Raw genomic sequence first — 14,144 nt, 5'->3', positions numbered from 1 at the left:
TAACTCTGCATCTTTTGTTTTCTTTCCCCATGGAGACCATAATACCTCATATTTTATTCCACAAAACACATGGTTGGTTTCACACTTTTCTATATAGAAAATTCTTATAATTTTAATTTAATCTCTGTAATTCGTTTAATTTTATTTTTTCGTTATTTTACTTTTAAAAATTTTAATTTAATGTATAGTCAAATCTCACCTATAGTTCTTATCCTTACTATATTACACATTTTTTTAAAAAATTATATGGAATGATATAAAATAAATATGTATTTATAAAAATATCATTTCTTTTTATTTTTTTTAAGAAAACATTTTTCCATAAAATTTTACAAGTTTTGAGACTATGTGTGATGTTCAACTAAACTATTAAAATAAATTAAATCATAACAACTTACTTGAAATTTTTAGAATCGTATAAATTAAATTAATATTTTAAAAATTAGTTCAAATTATAACACTACTCGTCAACTTAGTGGTAATCATCATCCATCTATGATTAAGAGGCCATGAATTTGAATTACCACTCCCACTGTTGGTACCGAGACAAAATATAAAAAATAAAAATAAAAATAAGAACTTTTTTTTAGTATAAATAAAAACTCATTTGAAACTAAACCATTAAAATTAAATTTGTAAATTAAGCTAGCCTAAAAATGACATTTCCCTCTCTTTTTTTCCCACTCTGCCCAGTCTCCAAGTTTCATCAGTTTGTGGGGACTGAAGAAGAAAAAGATTCCTCTCTCTCTGTCTCTCTCTTTTCTCTCACTCTTCATTTGCGCGGTTTACAGACATTTACAGAGAGGCAAGCTCTGAACCAGGCCTCCATTTCCAGCACAAAACAAACCCACAAACCTCCGCATTTCCATTTCTCTTCCGATTACAACCAAAACCCATCTCCCAAATCCCATGATTTGACGCATTCAACACCGACCCAGATGGGTTTTCACTCCAAACCCTCATTCTTCTTCTTATTCTTCCTCGTTTCCCTCTCTTCTTTGGTCCAATCTGGCCCCGATTACACCACATTGATCTACAAGGGCTGCGCCAAGCAAGGATTCTCAGATCCGAACGGCGTTTACTCCCAAGCCCTCGCCGCCCTCTTCGGCTCTCTCGTTTCCCAATCCGCCAAAGGCTCCAGGTTCTTCAAAACCACCGCCGGCACCGCCCAATCCGCCATCACCGGACTCTTCCAGTGCCGTGGGGACCTCACCAGCTCCGATTGCTACAACTGCGTCAGCAAACTCCCCGAATTGGCCGATAGTCTCTGCGGCAAAACCATCGCCGCCAGAGTCCAGCTCTCCGGCTGCTATTTGCTCTACGAGTTTCCTGGGTTTGCCCAGATTTCAGGGTTCGAAATGCTGTTCAAAACTTGTGGGGCAACGAATATTGCCGGAAGTGGGTTTGAGGAGAGGAGGGACACGGGGCTATCCGTGTTGGAGAATGGAGTGGTGAGTGGCCATGGATTCTACACCACTAACTATCAATCTCTGTATGTTTTGGGGCAATGCGAGGGAGATTTGGGGGATTCTGATTGTGGTGAGTGTGTGAAGCATGCTGTTCAGAGAGCTCAGGTTGAATGTGGGAGCTCAATTTCAGGGCAACTTTATTTGCACAAATGCTTCATCAGTTACAGTTACTACCCAAATGGGGTTCCGAGGAGATCTTCCTCTCCTTCATCTTCCTCATCAATTTCCTCATCTCCATCAGGTAAATCCCAAAAACTTCACAAAACTGAAGAATGCATAATACAATCTATGTTTGTTCAATAGAATCTACATTTGGCTCTGAAATGCATTGTGACACTGAAACTATGCATCTGCTTTTGGTAAATTGTAAACCAAACACGGGTTTTCGTGACTCATTGCTCTACGAAACCCAAACGCAGACTACACAAACTCTCGCTATTAGAGCTAGCTAACAGGACATCCACTGAAGAGTCCATCATTGAATACATTTGAACTAAACTTGTGAAATTATATTGAGATGAAATGTTTGAAATTTGGGTGTTAGGAATGGGGCAAAACACAGGGAAAACAGTGGCCGTGATATTAGGAGGGGCAGCAGGAGTGGGATTTCTGGTCATCTGCTTGCTTTTCATCAGAGGTTTGAAGAAGAAACATGACGGTATGCATTAAAACAGAGCTTTATTCAACATTCTGCCATTTTTGTTCCCCAGAATTTTGATTGAGTTCATCTTCTATCATCTGCAGATTTTTGATACAGAGGGAAAGTTCTTTAGAGGTAAAAGAAAAACTATCCAAATTGCTTTAATCTCCTTTTACTTTGTTTTATAAAAGAGGATGGGATTCTTTTTGGGTTGACAAAGACTGTTCTTGCCACTGGGTTCAGAAATTTTGTTGAGAAGAGAAGAAGGAATCAGTGCATGGAAGGAAGGGAAGAGAAAGATATTCTTCACAAAAGTGAAAGATACAAAAAAGAAAAGAGAAAAAAAAAAAAAAATCAAAACTTAAGGAGAAGAGGAGAATGTGGGGATGAATGTTTTTTTTTTGTTTTTTTTTGGGGTGTAGAAATGAAGGAAATGATGGACCTTTGAGTTTAATTTATTTTTTTAGAAAATATAATTTAATTATTGCTTTCTTTACAGTTTATAGCCATGTGGGTGTTTGTCTCTTTTCACTAATCTCCATACTCTGGTTTCTCCTCCCTCATAACCCACATTTTTATGTGCTTTTAAGAAAGCTGCTCCCTTCTTGAAGATTTCAAAAACCATGTATTTTACTATAAATTTCTGTACTTTTTTAAATACTATTTTTGTATTTGTATTTTTATGTTTTAAAGTATCTGTTTTGGTCTACGTAGTTTAAGAAAAATGAGATAAAAATGAAAATGAAAATACCAAAATGGTTGCTTTTTATAAGTATAGAAGAAGCAAAACAAATGTTTTGAAAATACACAACTAAAATGAGTTAATATTAAGAGTACGATTAAAATAAACTAAAGTTGAGAATATGTGGACTAAAATAGTATCAACCACAGCAAATTGTTATAAAAAATCGTTTTAAATAGCCTGAATTTAAGCATGACCTATTATGTAACATTGTTCGTTTGTTTTTTTTTTACACTCGCACCCGTTCCAAGGTCCTGATTTAAGAGACATCAAAGGTTTTTTATATTAAACTCACTGGAAGATTCGAACTTAATAACTGAATATCGGACTTGTAATGTAACATTGTTCTCAAGTTAAAAGAGGTTTGATTCTCGTACCCAGCGGCTATAAGCGAAGAAACATACAATATGAAAATCATAGATAATTTATATAGTACAAAAACAAAGATATATAAGTTATTTTGATAAAAAAAAAAGGTTAATAGCTGAGCTGAGAAATATACAGGTCAATCACACTTTAAATTTCTGCCCATAGTTTAAAGTAAAATTTTTTATTTACACTCTGTAACATGATAATTGATATGATGAAATGATACGAACTCAAATATTTCAAAAAAAAAAAAAACATAAGTGTCTCATCACCATCACTAGCAAGACACTACTCTTTACTTTTTTATTTATTTCCATCTATACTTCTCATCCTCTTACGAAAAACTCCTTTAAAAGAATAGATCATCTTAAAAGAATAGATCATCTAGATGTTCTTTGATACTATTAGTGTTCCGTTACAAGTAATGTTTAGAAAGACATTTAACCATCATGGTCGGCAACAAAGACCAAATAGTACAAGGTTGAAAGGAAATGAGGTAAAACCATGGTGGCTGCCTACCTAAGATTTAATTTCTTAGGAGTTACATTGACAACCAAATGTAGTGGTGACAAATAGTTGTCTTGAATAGTCAAAGGCAATTTCTTTCGAAATAAATTGAAACTAAAAGAACGATCTTGTAAACACATGGAGAAACCTGAGCTATCCTAAACAGAAACCAAAAATGGGAACAATTACCTTCCAACCAAAAAAAAGTTCAATAGAGAGCTCAGCCACCTCAAAAGTGCTGGTGACCAAAAGTCTCCATTTCTGCACAAACTTCAAAACAGAGGCATAGACGGATGCAGAAGAACTAGATAGTTTATAAAGAAGGCTAGAAATTGCACAAAGTAGGGACTAGGGAGACGGGAAACAGCTGCAAAACATAATTCTGCCAGAAAAAAAAAAAAACTGGTTTAGGTGTTGGTCAGTGAACATTTATGGAATTATCAGAGTTGAACAAAGAAATATCGTCCAATGTTCTGACATCTAGAGACACCATAATTTCAAAAGGTTGCTGTTGTTAGACATTGGCAAACTTTACAGATAAAACAACATAAACACATGTATGAAGTAGCCTGCAACAGTGAGGAACATATTGATACTAAACAATGGAAGTAGCAATCAGAGACTAAGAATGAAACAAACAAATAGAAAGGATTGTTTGTAGGGTACCCCCAATAAGGAGAGGATCCAAAAGCTGTTCTGCTAATTTTAAGGCAACTTCTAACATAAAGAACTCAAATGGCAGTGAGAGAAAATGATTACTCCAAATTCAAGCAACCAAATGAACTCACTTAGCAGTGACACATTCCAATTTCCATCATGAAGTTCATAAAATTAAAGAGAGATATCAGCAAATAGATAACCACCCTTATAAGATGCACTCAATAATTTAATATTGTATAGTTCAATGGAGAAGACAAAGCAACTCTAAATATCAAATGATTGGGTACCTGAAAATAAGAACCTAAGATTACATACAAAAACACCACAATGAACGTAGGATTTCATGAAAGTCAATTCACCAAGGAAACAATCGATTCGTAGTGCTTGAAAACAATGAACGTGCAATGCTTTTTCAGCTGATTTCTAGGCATCAAGCAATTTCCCACCAAGAGGAAACAATCATAAACTAAGTTTACAACAGCAAGCAATAACTTCTTGAGTAGAAGAAAATTTCAATTGATTCTGAATACAATTCATATAATTTTGCAACATAACCCTAACTCTCTAAAGCCTCAATCTCTAAACCTGAGCAACATCACATTTTATCGGCAGTCACAAACAAAGGAATAGAGGTACACGACATACTAGCTCATCCATATTCCATAATCAAATTCCATCCAAAATCCAAGGAAAAAAACCCTAAACCATCAACAACATATCATCGAGTAGCCTTAACCTGATGGCGTCGAGTAAACCAAATCAAATCACTTGGGAGCAGCGGTGGCCGGGGTACCAAGTAGACTCGCCTGCTGCATCTCGAGCTCGTTGAACTGCTGCTCGCGATCCATTTCAATGATTAACGGCACCACCAGGATGAGAAATGTCGTCCCGGCAATCCACGCAGCTCTACCGGTGCTACGGAGGAGCTTTTGGGTAACGAATGCAGCGTCGGAAGCCGTGCTTTTGGCTCGCCGGACGATTTGGGAATCGGAGACAGAACGGGAAACCCTAGACAGGACGCCTGAATTCTCGTCGCCGTTGGTAAGAGAAGCTCGCTTATTACCACGAGACGCCATGGAAGATCCAGAAGAAAAAATTGAAGAAGAAGCGATGTGATCTAGTTGGTAGCTTCTTCAGGGAATTGGAGAAAATAAGAGAAAAAGATTTTAGAATTAAAAAAAAAAAAAAGTTTAGGGTTTTGGGGAAATCTCTTATTTTCGGATCTTGAAACTTGAAAGCCCAATAGAGTGTCAAAAGGAAGCCCAGTTTAATTTAATCCTTTAGGCATCCATTTCATAATTATTTTGTTTTTTGTATCTTTTACCGAAATCTATACTTTTATCTTTGGTTCATTTTAGTCCTCGAACTTTCAAGAAAGTATAGTTCATTTAAGTCTAGGTAATTTGAACATGCTCGTTTTGATCCCATAATTTTAAAGTGATCGCTTTGGTTCACATTTCAAAATTTTAAACACAAATTATTTATATAATCGAAACTCTTTAATATAAAGTCATTGTAAGAAATAAATTGATTATAATATCGTATTAAAATTATAATTGAGAAATGAGATTAAAAATAAAATTAAGTGACAAAAATAATCAAAATCACTTTTTAAAAGCACAGAAATAAATATCGACAAAAGTTGAAAATATGAGAATTAAAATACTATTTTAATGTTTTGTTTTTTATTTATTATTATTTTTTAAAGTTATGTTTATAAAATATTATTTGCACGTGTGCATGTGTTATTTTGTTTTGACGTCTACTTTTTACAAAGGTTTTTAAAATCTGAACTAAATGAAAAATAGTTTTTACAAACTTATCTTTTTATTTTTAAAATGTAGCTAAGAAATCAAATTTGTATTTAAAAATGTAAAAAAATATACTAAAAATTACAAGAAACGAACATAATTTAAAAAAAAAACTATTTGTTTTTATAAGAAACCAAATTGTGTTTCCCCATTCAATAACCATTTCAAATTTTAATTCTTAAAAATTATACTAGCATCATCATAGTTTATCTAAAATGTTTGAATTTTTAACTAAATTTTACAAATAAAAATAGTTTTAGAAAAATTAAAGACTCGTTTGATAGCTTTTTTTTTTGTTTTTTTTGGCAGGGTTTCTTTGGCTTTATAGCACATAGGGCCTTAGGGTGTTACTACAACACTTCGCTCTCCCCCTATGAGAATCTATTAAGTCTTGAACCTTCGTGTCATGGCCAACATCTAATTTGGTACAAATACACCGACGTGAAACGAGTTCCCCGCTAAACATTTTTCTTTCGTCCTAAAATTTTTCTTAAAAATTAAGCTACAAACACTATTACTTTCATCCCTGAAAACATCTATGAAAACATACAAGAAGTTACCACACAAATATAGTTTTTGAAAAATAGAAAATTAAACTAAAAATAAAATAATTATCGAATATAATAAATAAACAAGACATTAGGTTTATTAACATCCAAACTTTGCCATAGTCACCTCTTCTTCTCCCCTCCTCCTCGACCGTGGCCGCTGTCCACGGGAACCGCTCACGGCGGCCTCTGCCACGGCCGTTGAAGAAGAAGGGGTGGAGAAGTCGATTTGGTGAGCACGAAGCTTTAGTTTGGGAATTTGCCTAACAGTGTCGATGGTATCGCTCTTGCTAGAATTATTCAAGAGAGTATGGAAGAGTTGGTTGAGATAAAAATTTTTTTTCATAAAAAGTTAATTTTTTTTTGGAAAATACTTGACTCTATAGAGGAATTTTGTCCACACCACCCTTTAATATTTGACAAGTCATCATTTTTTAAAAACACTTTTTTGTTTTTGCATTTCTCTCTTAGTTGTCAAATATTAAATGGTGGTGCGACAAGATTCCTCCTTACTGGTGAGGAGCCAAATATATATATTTTTTGTTTTCTTTAGTTTAGTGTTCAAAATAAACCCGAATTAAACAGATCGATAACCGAGCCGGTCTGGTTCGTTTACCTTGGTTTGATTAGTCTAGTTATAGTTGGATTTCTATTTTTGAGTACATTAGTTAGATATTGATTTAGATTTGAAAAAAAAAATTATTTTGGTTTATATATTTTTAATCCGTTTGACCTACTCTTAGAATGTTAAAAATTTGATCTCTATAGTTTTGGCTTTTGATTATGTTAAGGGGTAAATATGGGGTGCCACATGTCAAGTCCCGATGCGAGCACACGAACTGGTGCAAATCCATGTAGAAGGGCAAGGAAATCCTGAGTGTAGCTGGTTAAGGCTAAGTGCATCGAATTGGGGTGCAGGGGCATCAAAATACAGTCCACATGAGAAAATCATCAACGGAAAAGGTGCTGGCACCCTACGGCGAATCTTAGCTTGGTCATGTGTCAAAATGTTGCTTTTGACATTGCTGTTGCCCTTTTTACATCAGACTGGGGGTATTAGAATGTCGGTGGGCTCGGTTCCCTTGGGACATTTGCTCTCATTTCTCCCTCTCCATACAAAAGCAACTGGAAATCTTGGAGGGAAGTATGCGGACTCTCTTGTGAAAAACCCTAGTGCTTCCATCTAAGTTCTAATTTAGGAATCGACTGGTGTTAGATTTCTACGTATAGGTTTAGCTGGAACTTGAAGACGAAGACCTACGTAGCACTTGCCTAGAAATTCTCATCAACAATTTTTTTGTCCCTATACTTTTAAAATGTTTTGCTTTTGTTTTTGTACTTTTTAAAAGTGACTATTTTGACCCTTCCACTTTTCTCATTACCTCTTTTATCACAATTTTATCATGGCACTGCACCAATAAATTTTTTGAAACGTTTAGTCACAACTTTGTATTAAAAAGTTTTTGTTATGTACTGAATTTATGTCAAAATTTTATAAATAGAGATTAAACTGATTACTTTTTAAAAGTATGGTGTATAAGGACTAAAACAAACGTTTTAGAAGTATAAAAATTAAAATGAAAAGAAAAAAAATTTGAATGTACAAAGACCAAAATGAACAATTTAAAAATATAGTATTTAAACCTTAAACAAAATTGAGTTGAATCACTTCGCAGTCAAAAGTTTGATTAGTCTATACCATCGGTGCATAATTAATTTGGTTTGATCCTTAGGGCATTTGAGGATTTATTTGGAACAAAAAAAAACTTATTTTTCAATTTTATGTTTCCAATTTTTTGGGTTTTAAAGATTTATTGATAAATAGAAATATAGTTGTGACATTCAAGATATAATTCACTCATGCGTGACATTTCCACAACTTTGGAATGAAGGAGATCTCACCTTTACTCAAAGAAAATTGTCCACGTGTAGGAAAACTGGAAGTATATTTGCCTCTCGAGATAACCAGGGAGCAACAAGGACATCAAGGGACTTTCGACAAACACTAGACTAGAGGCTGGCTGATATGCTACGCTATTGAACTATTGATCTCATTCATTCAAACGAGAGGAATTCAGTCGAATTAATGTTTATTTTCGAAGCATAATCGGGGAGGACTTTAAGGGTGAATTTCTCTAATAAAACTAAGATCCAAAGAACCTCCTCATCCAAAAATCGAAATCCATGACCGAAAAATTCACTTTAATTTCTCAATTGAGTGTACATATCCTTCATCTTTACACATATTATTCATAAATAAATCCCCTAAACTACATTTGATCATCATCGTTTCCCATCCAAACTAAAATAACAGTTTAAATAAAAAAAAACAAATAAAAACAAAAACTAATAGGACCCATCAAACCCCGTATCATCAAGATAAAATTAAAACATTAACAAATTCCCCTGCTGAAATTTCTGTTGAAAATTGTTAAAAATAGAGCTCCTGAGAGAAAATAAATAAATAAATAAATAAATTGCAACCACTGCCTGCCACGTCGGGGCTGAACAATAACCCCGCAATCAAATATAGCTAATTCCGGGGGAGTGTTTGGCTGGATGGAAAAAAAACGACCTCTGAAATTTTCCCGAGAAAATATTGAACCAATGAAAGCAGATCCGCCACTCCTTGTTTTTCTTCCCCAACTCCCCATTTTCCCCAACCAACAAAACAAACAAATGGCCATCCTTCTCGCACCCCCACCGATTTTCGCTTAATGCCTCCCCCATCCCCCTCCTCCCTTCTCCGCCCTCCCCTTGGCCGGCGCCGTCCTGCCGGTCCCCTCTCTCTCCGCCCTCGCCGCCGCCGCTGATCCCAATCTCTCCGCCACCGCCGCCATGTCGATTCTCAACCCATTCCAGCTTCTTGAGCTCAATGTGATCTCCGCCCAGGATCTCGCCCCCGTCTCCCGCTCCATGAGAACCTACGCCGTCGCCTGGGTCCACCCCGACCGGAAACTCTCCACCCGCGTCGACACCCACGGCCACAACAACCCGACGTGGAACGACAAGTTTGTCTTCCGCGTCGACGATGAGTTCCTCCACGCCGACACGTCGGCCGTCATGATCGAGATCTACGCTCTGCATTGGTTCAAGGACATCCACGTTGGGACGGTCCGGATTCTTGTTGGGAATCTCATCCCTACGCAGCCGCGGCTCCACCAGTTCAGCCAGCAGCCGCAGGTCGGGATGAGGTTCGTGGCGCTGCAGGTGCGGCGACCGTCCGGGCGCCCGCAGGGGATTTTGAACATTGGGGTTGCTCTGCTTCATAGCTCGATGAGGAGCATGCCGTTGTACTCGCAGCTGAGCACCTCCGCCATTGGGTACCGGAATCTCATGGGGGAGGAGGATCCCTTCCACAACCACAACCAGAGTAACACGAATCGCAGCCATGGGACTCCCACGGTGGTCACGAGGCCGGAGATGCGGCGGTCCAAGAGCGACACCAGTTCCATGATTGGGTCGGAGGTTCGTGGGTCGGAGATGTTGTTGGGGCCGAAATCCAAGGCCAGTTCCATGATTAATGGATCCGAGGTTTCGAAGCAGAAGAAGAAGGGAAGATCCAAAGCGAGCTCCATGATTAGTGGGTCGGTTGTGATTAAGAGGAAAGGGAAATCGAGGAAGGCCAGTTCGATGATTAGTGGGTCCGGGATTGAGGAAACTCAGAACAAGAATGGCAAAATTGGGAACCCTAATAACAAAATCGGAGGGATTAAAGACAAATTTGATCAATCGAGTGGCGTTAACGGATCGGAAGTTTACCCGATTGAGCCGCCGCCGGGGATGAAGAAGGAGAAACCAGTTCAGAAGCCGGAGATCTTCGATTCTCCGCAGTGGAAAAAGGCCCAGGAAACGCCCAATTCGAAGGCGGAGGCGACGGATTCTCCGAGGAGGAGACCGGGTCAAGAAACCCCAAATTCGAGGTTCGACAAAATGCCGTACGCGACGCCGCTCAGGACTCCGCAGAGGCTCTCCGGCGCTGCCGGCGGTGGGGGAACTGCCAGAGCAACTCCGATGCACGAGAAATTTGCGACGCCGAGGAGAACGACGCCGTTGCACGGAAAAGCAGGGAACGGGAAATACAACGACTTCACCTACACAACTCCCAGGAAATCGTTCTTGGGCGGCGCGTTCTTGACGGAATCTGAGCTTGGCCCGTCGCCGTCGGAGGTTGCCGCGCAAATGGCGACGCAGAAAGTCGACGACGGCAACGAGAGCTCCATCATCGGCGGGCTCAGCCTTAACGACAGCGTCGAGGGTCTACAGTCGAAGCTGGAGCGGTGGCGGACGGAGCTCCCGCCGGTGTACGACCGCGGCGAGCTATCGAGCTTTCAGGCGAGCGAAAGCAGGCACAGCCGCCGGCATAGCGACGGCGGCGGCCTCTTTTCTTGCTTCAGTAATATCTGCGGGTGCGAATGCTCCATCGTCTGCGGCGGCGATAAGCCACCGAAGAAATCGGGCAGCGGCCGCCGGACTCCGTCGGCGGACAATATAAGCTTCGTTTGAAAACGCGAAGAAGACGAACTTTTCGGGTCGGGTTTAGCAAAATGGCGGGAAACCGAAACGAAACGAATCGTTTTGACTTTCGTAAACGTGCGCTTAGGGTGAAAAGACAAGTTTGACCTCAACAGGATAAGGAGCTAACAACATAGGGAGACAGCCAGCCAGTGTCAGTCATGTCAATCTATCAATTCCTCAATTCATTCTCTATACTTGTTTTGGATTTTCCTTTTTTTTTTCTATTTTTTCCCTCTTTTTATATTTCTAATAAAAAATTAAAAAAGTTCAAATATAAAACAAAAGGGAAAGAAAATTTTCTTCATTCTCTAAAAATTTAATTGGATTTATTTGTGAAATATTCTTTTTGTTTATTCTTTTAATGGAACCTTCATTTGTTCATATGTTGATGCTTATTATTCTATATATGATGATGAATTATGTGTATTAATTCAAAATTTGATATTTTATATTTATTGCACTGTTGTATATTCAAATTTATTTAGATGTTTGAAAATTTAAATGTTGTTTAATTTCACAAATTGTGTTGTGAGTTTGTCGAGTAGTAAAATTATATCTGGAGTACCATAAATGCGGAAAAAAAGGTCGGGTTTTATATAGTATATGATTGAGAAATATTAAAAACCACTTTATATTAAAGTTTATATAACTAAAATAATCAAAAACATCTTCTACACTGACCAAATTATATAAAAGACTCATAGACATTTTTTTAATTAAAGCGTTTTTAATTAAAGTATTTTGCTAAAATCACAGTTGATTTTATGAGTTTATAAATTCTAATTTGCAATTTTGTCTTATTCTAGTTAGATTTTTTTTTGGTTAAATTAGTGTATATGAATTCTTAGATGTTAGGACTTTATATTTACCAATTAAGGGAGTGTTTAGTTGAAAATCTAAAAGGATATCTATAAATTGATTGGAAATTAATAATTTTTAAAAGTATTATAGGTTGGTGATTCATATGTAGAATGAAGAACACTTTTAAAAAGTAGATGCGAAAAAAAAGTTCGGGTTTATCTCCATTTTTTAAGAGACTTTGACTTATGAAATGATAGATTCAAAATGCAACTTCTTTTTCATTCTAGCACAAAAAGTTGGAAGTAAGACTAGATGAATGTTCTTCTGATCTCCATCGAAGAGAGAATTGCTTCTTCTACGAAATTGTAATCTAGCCTATAACATCACATATAATTATTCAACTTTTCAATCAAAGATTCAGGATAGTTTCAACATTTTATTATTGAAATTTGAATAGCAATTTAAAAATGATTCTAAAAAAAAACAAAGAAAAGTTGAGAGGGTAAAATAAAATTTTAAATGAAATTATTACAGAATAAAACAATGTCTTAAAATAAATATATTGTTGTTTCATTTCGTTTCACATTTTTTTAGGATTATAAAATAATCTTTTTATTCTCGTTATTGAAAATCTTTTTTTTTTTTTTGTTTTCTTGAACATTTAAGTTGAAAGTTATGTTTAAAATCTATAAGGATTTTATTGGTACATTTATGTTATTTTTATAAATATTTTGGGAAATATTCTTTACATATCATTTGTCAATTTCAAGATCATGTTATAGTGATTTATACATTAAATTCCACTAAGTATTTGATATAACCATTCACCCACTTTTGAGATCAAATTGGGGCAAGTTTTGATACCCCTTTCATGAAACACATGTTAGGGAAGATTTATTATTTTCTTTTTTCGAAATAAATTATTTAATAATTATTTTGAAATTTAAGAGATGAAGATTTTTTAATTTTAGAAAAATAAAAGATCCGCCTTTTTAAAAAATTTGGAAAATTACTCTTTTGGCCCATGAATTTTTAGCTAATAGTTGATTTGGTCCAAACATTTTAAAATCATGCATTTTTTGCACTTGAATTAAAAAAAATGCCTTAAAAAATATATATTTTTCAATAAAAAAAAAAGATAAACTCAATTGATTGAGAATCTTAATTGCACCACTAATTTAAATATAATTTAAATCGATGAAAATAAAAGTATAAGGTATATATTGAGATAGTAAGCCAAATATGTAAATTAAAAAAAAAACTATTTCTTTTCCCCAATTTATGAAAAAAAAATATTTGAATTTCACTTGGCATGCTTAAGTTAAAATAATATTTGAGTCTATTTTGATTTCCATGAAATTAAAAGTTAAATTAAAGATATATTGTCTGATTATTGTCTCAAATATGTGTAACAATAAAAGTAAAAATGCTCCAAAGTTACTTTCGTAACTCCATGCATGCTTTGTCGGTAGCAATTAGCAGAGATTCAATTTGAGCAATTAACATTAATTAAGAGAATACAAATTATAATTACTATTATTTTAACCAAAAAAAAAAAGTTTATGTTTAAATCTTGTTTCGCGTATGTTTTTAAGTTTGTAGTGTTGACTTCGAACCGCTGAAACAGAGAATATATGATGAAAAATGGTTGCAATGTCAACTTGAATGAAAAGTCGTATCAGTTATATATATCAAAAAATTGAACGCCTACCAATCTGAAAAGATTGTTCGAAATAGAACATAACGAGATAGGATTGTGCTATCAACGTATGAATCAATGTGTACTGATTTTTTTTTTCTGAATCAATGTGACACTAATTAGACATATAATCTTTACGAGAGATATGTGTCTTTGTCTTTTATAGACAAATATAAAATTATGTATTTGATCATATATAAAATTATGTAATTCACCCATAAATTTATAAATAGAATTGTAACAAATTACTCTTGAACTTAGAAAATTGCAACTATACCCTTACCACTAATTATCACAGCATAGGTTGATCAGTTGCAATAATTCAATAAGTTATTCAACTCAAACTCATACATATAGATTTGGCGTTTCTTTGGTCTAAT

The 14,144-nt window shown here is 35.7% G+C and overlaps 3 protein-coding genes across 4 annotated transcripts; 2 read left to right on the top strand and 1 right to left on the bottom strand.

The window, feature by feature from the left end:
* Nucleotides 1-696: 696 nt before the first annotated feature.
* Nucleotides 697-2,605, top strand: LOC111009521 (plasmodesmata-located protein 2). 2 transcript variants are annotated; one of them, XM_022282614.2, is made up of 4 exons: nucleotides 697-1,710; nucleotides 2,014-2,127; nucleotides 2,214-2,244; nucleotides 2,353-2,605. In XM_022282614.2, exons 1-3 carry the CDS (start codon nucleotides 939-941, stop codon nucleotides 2,219-2,221), a joined length of 894 nt encoding a protein of 297 aa, XP_022138306.1. In that variant the 5' UTR covers nucleotides 697-938; the 3' UTR covers nucleotides 2,222-2,244; nucleotides 2,353-2,605. The 2 variants fall into 2 exon arrangements, with proteins under 2 accessions (XP_022138306.1, XP_022138305.1); XM_022282613.2 differs by having other exon boundaries at nucleotides 698-1,710; nucleotides 2,214-2,605.
* Nucleotides 2,606-3,587: 982 nt separating this feature from the next.
* LOC111009913 (mitochondrial import receptor subunit TOM9-2) lies at nucleotides 3,588-5,550 on the bottom strand. Its single transcript, XM_022283150.2, has 2 exons — nucleotides 5,124-5,550; nucleotides 3,588-4,109 (listed from the first exon to the last, which is right to left on the bottom strand). Exon 1 carries the CDS (start codon nucleotides 5,461-5,463, stop codon nucleotides 5,152-5,154), a length of 312 nt encoding a protein of 103 aa, XP_022138842.1. The 5' UTR covers nucleotides 5,464-5,550; the 3' UTR covers nucleotides 3,588-4,109; nucleotides 5,124-5,151.
* A 3,488-nt stretch (nucleotides 5,551-9,038) lies between these two features.
* Nucleotides 9,039-11,647, top strand: LOC148210481 (uncharacterized). Its single transcript, XM_088126378.1, has one exon. It carries the CDS (start codon nucleotides 9,585-9,587, stop codon nucleotides 11,250-11,252), a length of 1,668 nt encoding a protein of 555 aa, XP_087982504.1. The 5' UTR covers nucleotides 9,039-9,584; the 3' UTR covers nucleotides 11,253-11,647.
* The last annotated feature ends 2,497 nt before the right edge of the window (nucleotides 11,648-14,144 follow it).

Source organism: Momordica charantia (genome assembly GCF_013281855.1).
Source record: "Momordica charantia cultivar OHB3-1 chromosome 7 unlocalized genomic scaffold, Mcharantia_2.0 BLBB01000007.1, whole genome shotgun sequence".
Taxonomy (NCBI): Eukaryota; Viridiplantae; Streptophyta; class Magnoliopsida; order Cucurbitales; family Cucurbitaceae; genus Momordica; species Momordica charantia.
The sequence above is the reverse complement of the archived record's forward strand: the minus strand, read 5'-3'. Positions and strand labels throughout refer to the sequence as shown.

Bases quoted from the DNA above. Each gene is read 5' to 3' on its own strand.
- LOC111009521 (XM_022282614.2), top strand. From the start codon at position 939: ATGGGTTTTCACTCCAAACCCTCATTCTTCTTCTTATTCTTCCTCGTT. The intron at 1,711-2,013 runs GTAAATCCCAAA...TTTGGGTGTTAG, and splicing joins AATTTCCTCATCTCCATCAG to GAATGGGGCAAAACACAGGG.
- LOC148210481 (XM_088126378.1), top strand. From the start codon at position 9,585: ATGTCGATTCTCAACCCATTCCAGCTTCTTGAGCTCAATGTGATCTCC.
- LOC111009913 (XM_022283150.2), bottom strand. From the start codon at position 5,463: ATGGCGTCTCGTGGTAATAAGCGAGCTTCTCTTACCAACGGCGACGAG.